General features: G+C 41.3%; 1 protein-coding gene across 2 annotated transcripts in view; it reads right to left on the bottom strand.

The window, feature by feature from the left end:
- The window catches only part of RGS6 (regulator of G protein signaling 6), a 269892-nt gene extending 257186 nt beyond the window's left edge, over positions 1 to 12706 (bottom strand). The window contains exon 1 of one of the 2 annotated variants that reach the window (XM_063289842.1): positions 12415 to 12706. In XM_063289842.1, the coding sequence (XP_063145912.1) occupies positions 12415 to 12580 (166 nt within the window). In that variant the 5' untranslated portion in view covers positions 12581 to 12706. Of the gene's footprint in view, positions 1 to 12231 lie in introns of both variants that reach the window. The other variant, XM_063289843.1, reaches the window with a different exon arrangement.
- Positions 12707 to 14309: the final 1603 nt, after the last annotated feature.

Genomic DNA, 14309 nt, shown 5'->3' with positions numbered 1-14309 from the left:
AATCAAATATAGCAGGCTCTTCAAAATAAAATTTACTCAGTGGATTCCTTGGTGCTCTCTGAGCCTGGCTGTCTGCTTGCAGATGTTTCATTACCCAACTAGGTAACATCATCAGTGCAAGTGAGTGTGGGGTTTGCTCCCTGTTTTTATTCAGTAGCTTGCCCTGCCAGTGTTGGTGGGGGTGTGGTTTTCTCCTTGGTAGTGCCTTGATTAGGGCATTGTTTTCTCCTTGATTGTTTGTCTGGTGCTAATCCCTGCTTATCTGGGTGTTGGCTGCTGGAGAGGATGTGTTCTGGTCTTTTTGTTTCCTTCTTAGTTTTGTTTACTGTCTCTTTTGAATGGTGTGTAAATGTGGTTTAATTCTATGTGTCTATTGATGGCTGATTTGTCTGAATGCCAAGCTTCCAGGAATTCCATATCATTTTTGGATTTAGCTTGGTCTCACTTGCCTTAATCTCAAAATAAATGTGCTCTGTCATCTTATTCTATTATATGATGCCTGAAAAGATCTGTTTGTTCTGACTGACAATCCAGTTGTAATCATTTTTTATATGTGTCCCAAGCAACAATAAATTTGTGGGCTCCATTACAGAATAGGTTTTCTTCCTTTGTTTTGTTTTTTAAAAACTCTTGGTCATCTTCTTAGTGACAGGAAAATCAAGTCCACATCTACACTGGGCTCCCTGGGATCTTTAATAACAACTTCGCTATTATGGACAACTTGGTGGAAGAAGCAAAAAGAAAAAAAAGGGGGGGGTGTTCAATGGCAACTTGTATAGATATTCTAGGATACTGTCTTGCTCTGGAGGTGAGCAAACACCCCTAATGGCAGACAAAGCAAGCTGATTTAGTCAACAACAAAGAATATGGAAGCAGTCGAAGCCTCCCCATGTCTTTATGTCCCATGGTCAACCATGAATCAAAGCAACAGAAGAACAGAAAGTACAAGAATGGCACAGAAGTGGCACAGCAGAGGGTCATGATTGCCAACCTCCTGGAAGGAGAAGACACTTAACCTGAACTGAACTATCTTTTACTATTTATTTTATTCTCCAAGATAAAAGCAAAACATAAGCAGAAGCTGACTCTAGAGACGGCTCTCTAGAAAGTGGCTTGGGAAAGAACCCAAGAACTCCTCTTTTCCTTATATGCAGTCTGCCATTTTCCTCTTACCTCAGGAATAGTTAAACATCTTGGCCTGAAGTCTGCAGTTCCCCTCTCTAGTCTGCCAGGAAGCACAGAGGTGGATGGGTGGGTGGTGACATGACATCAACAATGAGGCTATCATGTCACCAGCCCAAATTTTATGATTGATTTTTCTGATTGAGATTAATTTTATACCACAGTTCAGAAAAAGTATCAAGTCCAAGAGGCCACCTAGAGACTGACAAGCAGAATAAAAAAATGACACTCTTCAGAAAATAGACGTTTTTCCAGAAAAAAAGAAGAAAGAAGAGTAGGAGCACTAAGCTATATTAAAGGAATGCAATGAAACAATGAGAAATCAAGAAGAATTTTTCTTCAGAACTGCATCACTAATAGCGTTAAATCCAACCATAAAAGTACTTAAGTATGCCAGGTGATTAGATTCATGTATGACAAATAAAATAAAAAAGTACTAATGGTAGATCAAGAAAGTTAATAATAATTTGCATCTGCCTTCATAATCAACGTGACACCAATCTTTTAAAAGACATCCAGAAAATTAAAACCTGATACCTTTAATGTGCATTCTAGATAATTAGGCAGAAGGTAATATCTCAGATAAAATCACCAAGCACACAGGACAATGTGTTACTGAAGAATGAAGGAATGTAGCTTGTACCATTCCAATCAATAAGAGCTCTATTATCTTAACAGTGAATTCACCTCTTAGCACACTGAAGTCACAATTATTTAATGGTATCATGCAGTCAGGCAATAAAATGGAAAAACAATTTCAGAAGGAGGCATTGTGGAGGTTGCCGTATGCCTTGTACCTAGCCAAATATTATAATGACAGCATAAAATGCTTATATACATTGGTCCCTGCTGAAAAAGGCGGAAAGGTTTTTCTTCCCAAGGAAGAAGATGGTTTTTCTTCCCAAAGGAAGATCTTGCAAAAATGACTGTACTGCCTATGCTCATCTCTCTCTCTCTTTTCTACTTCATCCAGTTTTTCCAGAGAACATTTAGTGTACTGACCCATTTCCATTACACTAGTGCTTAGGCAAAAATAGGTTCTCTTTGAATTATAGAGAGGAAGCACAAAACAAAAATGCCCAAGTAAATATTTAACAACAGATGTTAATTCCCATGCAATATAAAACCAAGAAGTTACTTCTATCCAGAATATCAAAATACAAGACATATTAAACTTTGTCATGACTGCATGCATGCCAACTTAGAGCGGGAGGGGGAGGTAAAAGGCAACATTTACCATTGTTTTTGCTAAAAAGCAGAACCTTAGGAAAAACATCAGACCATAACCAATCATTGTTTCATCATATAGCTAGAAGATGCAAAAAATGAGATCTATTATTTTATGCCTCAAGATAGAGGTGTTTAAATAAACTGGAGTACTTATTTTTGTCATGCAATCTTGTACATGCATAGAGACAGTTCTACTGCATTCAATGAGATTTATTCATAGCTTAGTATATCTAATCAATGAACCCAGTGAGACTTAATTTTGAGTAGACATAGAATTGCACTTGGTTATTTGTAACACCCAGAAAACTGGTGCTGGGCAGAGATTTAGATTCAAAAGGCAAAAAGTGGTTTAGAATGGACATTGGGCATGCATGTGCTATCCGTTGGGAAAACTTTAAAGCAACTCTGTCGTCACCTGGGCTTATGCAAATGATACACAATCCTGCAGAAAATATGTATTTGGTTACCAACAGGCACTATATGCACACCCAGACATGCTCCAAATTTCATGATGTCCTTCAAACCTGGATCTCAGCACAACCCTGTATCACACTTTACTTAAAAACTATCTAAAAACAGGACATAAAAATGAGCTTGGAAATGAAGATATAATCACTTCAAATTCAACTGCCCTAAACTCAGCTACTCATGGCAAATTGCATTAAAAATGGAATTGAATTATGTAGAGAGATGCACATCTGATACAACATAAGTGCACTGCATTTATTATCATATTCATTTTTTCTGATTTATATTTGATTAAGTAAAATCTGCTTCTATCCATGGACATATGGACTAAGGTGAAAAAAACAGCATGGCTTGGAATATAATCTCTATATTCTTGGAATAGAAACACATGCTGAGTTGAAATGAGCGTTGGGCAGTTTGAGAAATATTTTCGCCCCAAACACACTTCCTGTTTGAGCAACAAGTCTGGGAAATTGGGGCTAAAGCTCCATTTCTGTTATTAACATTCTATATGGACCCTCTCTGGGTTGTTGCAAAAATTAGTATGATGAAGATGGTTCAGAACTGTCCCAAAATAAAAGAAGTGTTATAGATAAGCAGCAGCAGAACAGATCAATGATTCTTCCAGCTCAAATTTCTCTACAATTTTGTTCCTTGGAAGCAAACTAGTATTACCTCAACCCATTATAGAACAACACATGGATGAAGGCTGCCTCAGACATTGTCTTCCCCAGCCTACTATTTCTGTATGTTTGGATGACAATTCTCACCATCCCCACCTAACAAGCCTGGAGGATGAGGGAACTGTCCTTGTCCTGTGGAAGAGCATACCTCCTGAGATCCAGGTGACCGCAACCCTGCCAGCTTTGTGTAAGGTGCAGAAGACTTGGTTTTCCTCCCAGGTATGGGCCAGTAAGTTAGGTGAGCTCTAAAAATATGGGCTGCTCCAGGCATGATGTGTTTTAATTTTTGCTGGTGATTTGTTGCTGTGTTAACAGGGTATTACTCACCCCAAGTTGCATGGCCAGTGGATGGCAATACAAATTGAATAAATAAATGAACGAACACATTTGTGCACAACAGATTGGGGAGCACTGCTCTAACCTTTCATGTTTGCAAAGCTCACCTTCACATACAAAGGATCACTATTAAAAGCAATCTTTCATGGGAGAATCTGCTTTACCTGCCATGGTAGGTATTTTCCTGCAGCCAAAAACCAAGAGGAAATTTATTCCTTGGATTAATGCTGTGCTTCGGACACTAAAGAGATACTTCGTTGTCCTAAAGCATATTATCAACAATTCAAGATTTATTTATTTATCAAATTTATCACCGCCCCTCTCCCTCGCAAGGGGGAGTACTGAGATACAATATACAGTATCTCAATGGCCCCATTTGAAACGGCAAAACACACCCTGCTTTAACCCTCATCAGCTCTAAAACTCAACAGCAGTGAAATCCCTTTTATGAAATTAACATATCAATACATCTAACTGAGGATGACTGGATTTATAGTTCAACACAACTCACCTGGAGACCCTAAGTGAGGGAAATTAGAATGCTTCAGAATGATCTCATGGAGGTCTAACTACTGTAAGACTCTAATAGGGAAGCTAATCATTGGGGAATGAGTATTCCAGTTTGAATAACATTTTAAGGCATTTCTGAAGGACAAGAGGGAAATGACAATTATTTTTAAGTGGCCCATTTCAGAAAGAATAGGCTGGTCAGATGGTATAAACTAGGATGTGTAATTGAGTCCAATGGGAATCTATGGGATTGATTTTACCTATTTGTTCTTTCTGCAGCTATTCAGTCTGAAAGCTGGCCCTCAGCCTTCCCATGCTTCATCTCCAGTCAGACCATTGCTCCATCTACTTTAGTACTGACTGAGGGCAACTTGTTGGAGCTTCAATCAGGATCTTTCCCTGCCCTTACCTGGAGATTCTGGATTTTTAAAACATTTATTTAAACAAACTGTGCATCAGCAGAGCACTTAAAAAATTAAAGCCTAATAAAAAGATCACCAAATAAACAAGAAAGCAAAAACCAAGAATGGCACAGGAGTAAATACAATGTAATTTGTAAACTTCATGAGACAGGTGAGTTCAAGCATCCATCTTGAATATCTGTGTCCAAATGGTCATTTGCGTAGATCCCATTAGGAATTTTTTCATTAATATATCTAAGAGCTGGAGACCAAACATGAGTAAAACAATACTTCATGAAAGGATTCTTTGTTGGTGTGCTACATTTTCAGCCAATTTTATTTCCCATACTTTTCAATACCACTTATCCAAACTAATATGTATTTTAATTCTCTGGTGTTCTAATAGAACTTTTTGTAGGCAAAACATGTATTCTACTCATTCAACAGTGAATGGAAGAACTCCTGTGAGATAACCATTAGAATACCTGGGAATTGTTAAATTTAACTGACTATATTTAAATGATGCGAAGTTAGACTTTAGTTCTTAAATAAAACCTCTCTCTTCTTTTTATGCAGCTAAATATAGCTGTCACTATATTGTTCTATCTCTAGCCAATTCTGCATCTAACCTATGGTTTATCTGTCATCTTATTCCTTAATCTTGTATTTATGACATCAAATTCTGTTGCTAGGATGATGCTTATGCAGAGCATTATGACTTTAGGTAACAAGAGAAATGACTAGCTCTTCTGAATTCACTATTACTCATACACTTCAAATTACCTAACCTATCCGTATAGTCAGAGATTGCAGATCGCTGTAATCAAGCCAAGTTGTTTCCCAAAACTAAGCTTGATCATCAGCTACAGAACAAACTCCTAGAATGCTTATTCTTAACTGAGTAAAATAAAATATTCAGTTGGAAAGGAACATACCTAACTTCCAAGCCTGGCTGCAGATTTTATTTGACAAGACAACTTGTCATTTCAAAATAGGACTTGAAGATTGGCTGATGTTGTGGTTCTGACATTTGTAAGAAAACAGGACTGAGAATATTAGCTTTCCTGTACTCTCTCCAGATTTTTGCTATCAGTTTGCAGCCCAATAAAATTGCAGTTGCTTATTTCTTGTGTGAAATCATCTTCCTTTGAGGAATCACTCCTATTTCAGAAAATGAAGTGATACAGATTTATCAGCAGAGATATGCTGTTGGTAAAATGGGATGGCTTTTTCACCTTCACCATTTGAAATGTGAAATCAACCCAATCTTGAATTGATATGTAAAAATTGGGATTTGGTAGGGACAGTGTTTCATGAAATTCAAAATCAAATCCAAATCCATGGAGAACAGGTTTATATTTGGAATATATAATGGAATCTCAAAGTTGAGTTGCAGAATATTTTCAAAAACAGTCAGAAGGATGCTACTTCTTCATGCAGTGCTTCCATTTAATTATTATATTCCTTAGAGATGTGTCAATTAGAGTGCCCATATAATTTTTTTTAATGCCATAATCATAATAAAGTGACATTATGCAAAAAACTTGGTCAACACTCATGACAGAGCAGCATATGCATTAGTGATTTCATTGATCCTTATATATTTTTCTGTGCAAGGAAAGCAAAAGACTCTTGTGAATTTTTTTGCCAGCACACCAAAGTATCTTTAACTAACCTGATGCTATTCACTGTTCTATAATAGGGTGTTGAGCCAGCTTCAATCTGAAAATACTTCCAATCATTTTCATTAATCCTCAACATCTAGTATTAACAGGGAGAGAGAAAAAATATCTCCATCTCCTCTCTTCAGCCTTTCGTACATTTATAAAACTGATATGATCAAAGAGAAAGAGAACATGTTCTTTATGTAATCAAGCCATACCAAATATTTATCCAATGCTATTACACTTGCTATTTTTTGTTGTTGGAAGAGACAGAAACAACAGCATGTTTTTGCTACGCATGTCCAGGTAGAATCTGGAGACTGGAATTCAGTCTCTTTGACAGGAGCTAAAATTATTGATAGAACTCCAGAGGCTGTAGCATTATCAGAGGCAAACAGCCTATAAAAATACAGCTTTCCTCAAGTTGGTGCATTTGTCATATGTATTTTTTAGGCATTACAATGCAAACATCAAAGTCTGAACTTATTTTCCCGAGACATGGTTGAACCAGCATTTAATTATTTTAAAGCAGTTGACCTGATTGTCAGGCCCTTTTCTCTTCCCCCAAATTAGCTTCCAGATGAATCTGCTGAATCTGAACTGAAATGTAACCTGCATTTTCAATGGGTTGACTCCTTGTTTTGAAATGTTACTGAGAATGTGGCTGTCCACATGTCACCAGGCTCTTGCCAACAGTTTCCCAAATACGACCAACCCAGCTATTACAATTCTCCTTTTGCTACCACTAGTCATCCAATATCTGATTCTTTAATACCAGCACTAGATACCAAACCTGAGGAGGCTTGAAGCTAACTAACCTCAAGGTTGGAGTATGGAAAAGTCCTTTGTCAGCTCCAAGCACAGCGACTTGTTTACATTCTCCTGCCTTTTCCCCAAGGAGCTTAAGGCAACATATACTGTTCTGTCCTTTCCTCCTTGTCGTCATTTTATTCTCAGAGAAACCCTGCATGATAGTTTAGTTTATTGATCCAACATCACCCACTGAATAACACAAACCTGGGAATCTCTATTCTTAATCTAGAGGTAAGCAGCCTCATTTGTTTTTATTTTGTTTAAGATTCCTAAAAATGTTATGAGAAATTGATATGCTGCAAAGGAAAGTGACAGCCTTGAACACACCAGCATAGCCTCTTAAGAAATTTTTTTAAAAATGATGAGAAGTTGCAGCCCAGAGCTTTATTCATCAAAGTTCCCACTTGCTCAAAAAAAGAAGAAAAAAGTGGGGGAGGGGTGAATTTCCTGGGGACAAAAGGAGCAAGGGCACTCTCACCAGTTTGCTTTTAATAAAGAAGACTTTTATGACCAGTCCTATCCTTCAGAGCAGCCTCTTTAAGAAAGCCTCCTGTAACAGCCATTTTAACAGACCACCCATCACATGCTCTCTGAAGTTCACCTAGGTTAAAAGCCATCCCCCTCATTCTCTTCTCTGCATTATTTCAAAATTCAACAATACTGGGTCACTTTTTGACCCTGAATGCCTTCGCATGCAAGACTTAAATGATATAGGTGTGCTGTGCAATACCTTGGAAGACAGCCTAAATAGGAAATGAGAAAAGGCTGGTTTGAAAACCTCTAGTCCTCCTCCAAAGAGGTTATTTTCTGAAATAAAGCAAGGTGCACCTGAAATTTTGTTCTTATTTTGGATGGCATTGTTTAAAGGTATCTTTCTGGCAAACTGACAAATATCTAAACCTCGCCCAAGTTTTCCATGAAAAGAAAACACCAGACTGAGAGAGGCTGTAGTTCTATAGTTTCCAGCTGCTCACCAATCCCAGCGCTTCTAGCAGAAACACAAAAGTAAGATATCAGAAGTTATGACGATGTTTTCCATATACTGTTGCAATTTGCACCTCTTAGGAACAGGCAATGTTAAAACATGTGATTTGTTGGTAAAGGTTTCACTCAGGGATAGGCAAGATGTGACCATCCAGATATTACTGAACACTAACTTCTACCAACGACTGACCACTGGTGAGGATGAAGAGAACTGTAGTCCGGTAACATCTACAAGCCACTTTTTGGCCCTCTCAAATCTATAAGAGATGAAGAGAGCTGAAACTGATAGGGCTCAGTTGGGAGAACCCTAAAATGTAACCTGAGAGCCCCTCTTCTCAGTGTTTCTATTCTCCTGCCTCCCTTTATGCTCCAATTCTTATTTATTCTTCCTGGTTTTGCTCATATCTGTCTGAAGTGATAGTGCCCCCATTGCATTCTGGGCATGTAATGGTTAGATGTCAGAGTAAGACTTGGAAGACCCTGATTCAATTTCCCAACTATCCATGGAACTCTACTGACTGATATTGGGCTACCATACTTCAGTTTCTTAACCCAATCTATCTCACAGGATTGCTGTGAAGATATAATTGGAGGGGAAATTCTATATAAATGTCTTTTGCTCCTGGAAGAAAAGCTAGATCTAATAAATCAGACAAATAAGCAATAGCATTGGATTTAAATTCAGAGTTAAATGTTTTTATGTCCGGGTGTTTCTATGGAATAGTATTGGCACCTATATTCTTTGCTGTGTATGTGCATCTTCTGTCAGTGATTTTATACTCAGCCACAGAGTAACAGTGGGCCAAGAGTTATTTTGTTGTATCCTTCAAATTAGAATAATGTGTCATCCTCTCCATCAAGGATGATGCCTTCTGTTGCCCCCAAAACTGTTTGTAAGACAAAAAAGGCAGAGTTGGCAAAATCAGTCTACTCCGCTATAGCAAAACCAAACCTAACCAGAGTCACCCAGCATAAAATTGCTTGCACTTACTGTACATAAAAAGTTTTCCACATCAAAACCGTATTAAATAAATAAATGAAAATAAGCCCCATCCACCCAAGGAGTTCAGCTGGAGGAGATCAGGTTCTAAACCTTTGCTGATTTCTCAGTTACAATCCGTGGAGAGACAGAGACAGTCCTTGGTGGGTTTGTCCATAAGAGACAATGGCAGTCCTTGCAATGCAGAGTCCTGGAAAGGACTCTCAAATTATTCTCTTTCTGGGGAATCCTCCTCTCTGTTAACATTGCTGTTTTCACACTAGAGTGGCACACTCATCATTCTTTCATGTGGAAGAAAAAGCAGGGGGGAAAGTTAAAGAAAAACAAGTTGGTTTGAGTGAAAATATCATTTAACTCAAGATTCTAGCCGAACAAGCTGTATAAATTATTGGGTTTTTTCAGTGTCAGCTCAAAGATTATCCTGAGCTACTGAGTTCAACAGTAAAGGGAGGCAGGTGAATAGAAGCACTGAGAAGAGGGGCTCTCAGGTTACTTTTTAGGGTTCTCCCAACTGAGCCCTATCAGTTTCAGCTCTCTTCATCTCTTATACACTGAAACCATTATTTCCCAGCCTTTGAAATAAGGTCAGCTATTCTGCTCCATCTCACCCATCAATTCCCTGTAAACTAGATTGATCATTTCTCCAGTTCTCAGAATTCTGAGAGGAATTCAACAGGAAGGAGGCTATAACTGATACTAAGTATGTTTGCTTATTTATTTATTCCTTCAACCTATATGGCTGCTCAACTCACAATGACTCTGGGTGGTGCACAAATTAAAATGTGTATCAAAAGAAATAAATCAGCAAAACCTGCCAAACCAGGTCACTAATTCATATACTACTCTTCCTTCTAGAGTGGCCTCACTCAACACTCTGGCTCAGTGCCCAAGGGGGCAGCCAGGTCTTCAGAACCTCACAAAAGGGCAACAGGGTTGGGGCCATCTGAGTCTCAGCGGGTAAGCTAGTCCACAGAGCAGGTGCTGTTATATTTGTAGATTTGGTACATTTGTGGTTATAGATTTCTGTATTTACTTCCATGAAAGTTGTTTCCTGCTGCAGCTTGAGGGGCCCTGCTGTGCCTACTGTATTTTCCACCAATGGGATGGGAAAAAGGCAAGGAAAACACTAAAGCTGCAATCCAAAGAACAGTGACATGGTAAATATATTGGAAAGAGATTCGCCAAACTGGAGGTGGACTACCGCACAAGTATTTGTGGTTCATCAGTAAACCAGCAGCAACCCTTCCCCCTTTTTGCACTTTATTCAGGAAGCAAAAACAACTCTACCAGTCAATCACAGCTAGCGCTTGGCGTCACCTTGGTGGGTTACAAAGGCTTCCTCTGAATAAGTGTGTTTAGGAGGAATCGATGTAGCTATTATCAAGACTAAGCATCATCCCAGAGGTGCTGTAACAAAATTCCAACAAGGAACCTGTCTGAACTGTCTAAAGGAGCAATCAAAACAACTTGCTCTTCCCTTTCCAGTCCTAACCCAACTGTTTTAACACTTATACCTCCCACAGTTCAGAGATGTGAGATAACTGAACCTGCTTTTATGGAGCTGGTAGAAGCTCTCAGGAGCTAATCATACGTAACCACAAGAAAGGACACTTTCTTCACATCTAGTTGTAGATGCACACAAGGAAACAAACCAACCCTGTCTACTTAAGCTTCTTCTCCAACTCCTCATGTGGGGATGAAGACTTCACCCCCAAGCAACAACTTTAATGTTCTTTGTAAGCACATACAGCTAAGTAAGAGGCAACTTAATCCACAGCCCCACAAGCAAATGTGGACCCTATTTGTATGTACACCTTATTCTCCTTTTTGACTCCTTACTGAAAACTCTACACAACCGAATACATTCTTTGCCAAGATGACCTTCTTAGAGGATACTTGGGAAACACGACTACCTTGAAACCTTTCAGCACCTTTTGATTTTAGAGGGACACAGCTCCAAGTGTGCTTCTTATTGCTGGAGTCTAAGTAGGAAAGACAGCTAGCTTATACCCTTTTCCTTCTGTTTCCTGGCCAGCTCAAGCTGCTGGTTGACTGAAATCCCTATGATTTACCCAGTCCTGTTCTCACACTGAGCTGTAGAGGATCCCAACAGGCAACTGAGCCAGGTCCCAATTGCTTTTGGTTTTATCCCCCTCTGGCTGCAAAGCAGTTTGCTGCTAGTTTAAAATCAAGCCGGTTCTTTGACTCTATACAAAAGTGCCCTGATTCCCGCCCTGCCCACAACAATTTCAAAAGCTAGGATTAACAGTTGTGGACTAAGACTGTGATAATGTTCTCCATTCGAACAATCATCGACGGATAGTTCCCCTCCCGTCAACTTTAGCTAATTCAACTCTTCCCGCTCCGTTCATCGACCGCACAACTGGCACGGCAACGAGGGAGGATCACAACACGCCAACCGGGCGGCAACGTTGCTCTCGCCTTTCCCGACTGGTTGCTTAGCGATTGTCCTACGGACCTCGCCACCTCGCCTCGCGGCGCCCCGCTTCCCGGGAGGCACCGAGGGCGGTTCTCCATCAGCCTCGGGCCGGCAGCCTGGCGCGCGCGGGAACAAACTCTCCCCGACGCTTTGCCTGAAGCCCGCGCCTCGCGAGCAGAAAGGGCCGAGCGCGCGAAGCTAGGGCTAGGCAGGCACTTTGCCTCCCCTCCTTAGGAAAACAGGATTCCTATGAATAGCCACCCGCGAGGGCGAACGGGAAGGTGGCGCAGGGGCCCGCGGCGGACCACCCTTCTTCTTCTTCTTCTTTTTTTGACCCCCTTCTTCCCCACCTTTTCCGAAAGGGATTTGCACCCACGGAGACGGTGGAGGGCTTGCGATCGGCTTCAGAAGACAGGCAGAACCGTCTCATCGGATCTCTGGAAAGGGGAAAAGAAAGCGCAAAGGAAGGCGGCGGGGTGGGGGGGGGGGGTGCATACCGTTGCAGGGCAACTGCGATTACCTTAGCAACCAAGGCTTGGCGATCGGTCCCCTTCTGCTTTTAAATTTCTCCTCGGCGGCAGAGCCCAGCCTGGCGCATGGCGAAGCGGGCGGGGAGGGGGGGCGAGCGCGGAGAAAGCGGGTTGAATGAAAGCCTCGCAGCTTCTCCGGGGCTCTGTTTCTCTCCCCCTCCTCCTCAAGATACCTTGGTCTGCTTGGACGCGCCTACCGGCGGACAAACAAGGTAAGTCAGGGATGCGGCGGGGGGCGCCGTCGCCGAAGGTGGAACCTGAAGGATTGGAGAAACCGAGATGAACATGCTCCGGGCTCACTCCCGCCTCGGGCTTCCGCTGCCGACCGCCTCTTCCCATTCATTCCAGCTTCTGCACATACTCCTTGTCTCTTCGGGGAGCCGTGAGAAGCCCCACGGGGCTTCGGGCGGACTGAGGCGGACACCGAAGGCGAAGCGAAGGCTCCAAGTCCGAGGTTTCTCCCTCCCGAGCCAGCTGACTGCAGGAGTAGCAGCAGCTCCCTCTGCAGGCCGCGGGGGGAATTGCGCCGTTCTTTGCTCCCACCTGGAGACGGACGGGCCGAGCGCCTCCGCAGGCGAGCGCCTTGGCCTTATAAGGAGCCGCCTAAGCAGCGGTTCCTCCTTGGTTTATTAGATTTACAGAACTGCCTGTACGGAAGGAGCCGATGGTCTTGTATTCTGCAAATGGACGGGAGGAGAGCTAACCTGTCACCACTGACCGTACCATCCATAGGCCTGACAGCCTGTGTGCTGGGGGTTATGGGAGAGTGGTGTAAGATTCCTGGAGGCCATCAAATTGGGGAAGATGGGAGTCTTTTAACTACCATCAAAGCAAGCAGGGCTTATTTATCAGTGTGGAAATTTCACTATTAAATGTTGACTGAAGTTATACATTGTTCTAAGAGCCATCATGTTTTTTTGTTTAATGTTGGCTTAGCGTGTTGAGTGAACCAGGTCTCATGGTTTATAACCCATGGTCTATGGGTCCACTGATCTAAACCAAGCCAAATGTGGCTTATTCGTGATAAGCAAATCTGTTAAGGGGAAAAGATGGGATTGACTTTGATCAGATTGTGCTAAGAGTCTTGTGGTTGGAAACACTGTGGAGGCTTTCCTTGCTTGAGGGGCACTTACTGTCCTCTATTTGAAAGTATTTGCAGAAGACATAAATCGCCTTGAGGAAGAAGTCCTGCAGGCAGAGCTGCTGACTGCTTCACTGGTATCATGAACAGGCTGAGTTGAAGGGAGCAGGGTGTTGACAGTCTTTGCTTTAGAGAAGCAGATTCAAGGTGATTGAACAGTGAATCAGCATTTTAGGGCAGATCTACCTGAGGAAGGACAAAACTCTTTCAGGCGTCCTTCAAGCCTGGGAATGGAAGAGGGGTGCTTTAGAAGGACATAAAGGTTCTCCTTAAGTTATCAGGCGGCTAAAGAAATTCTTCACAGTCTAAGAGCCAGGAATGAAGTATGATTTCTACACAGGGAGAAAGATAAGTTACAGGATTCAGACCTTGCAGTGGCTTTAAACTCCATTCTGCAACCTGTATTGATATCTGTACTTTCAGATGGGCTGCCCAGAAGTAAATGGACCCAAAATGCTCCATTGCAGTTCTTCATTTGCAAGGACTCTCAAGGGCTGTTGGGCAAAAGAAAGCATTCTTATTATTCTATCCTCACTATTAACAGACTTGAGTAAATTTATTTATTTATTTATTTATTTTATTCATCAAATTTGTCACTGCCCATCTCCTCCCACCAGAGGTATATATGCTTTACATTTGAGTGAGATTCACAGATTTGGAAGAAACCACAGAGATCATCTAGTCCAATCCCCTGCTCAGTGCAGGATCTGCTAAAATATCTTAAGATAGGTGGCTATTCAGCCTCTTTTCAAAGACCTCTAATGGAGAAGAACATACCACTGTATGAGCAATCTATTCCACTGGTTAACAGTGAAAATTACCATTAGTAATCATATCTAAGTTGAAATCTGTACATTCAACCCATTGGTTCTAGTCTTGTCCTCCTCAATGACAGAGAACCACTTTACTCCCACTTATCTGTGATAC

The sequence above is a fragment of the Candoia aspera genome, chromosome 1, assembly GCF_035149785.1.
Source record: "Candoia aspera isolate rCanAsp1 chromosome 1, rCanAsp1.hap2, whole genome shotgun sequence".
Taxonomy (NCBI): domain Eukaryota; kingdom Metazoa; phylum Chordata; class Lepidosauria; order Squamata; family Boidae; genus Candoia; species Candoia aspera.
Note: the sequence above shows the minus strand (reverse complement) of the source record. Positions and strands in the feature narration are given on the sequence as shown.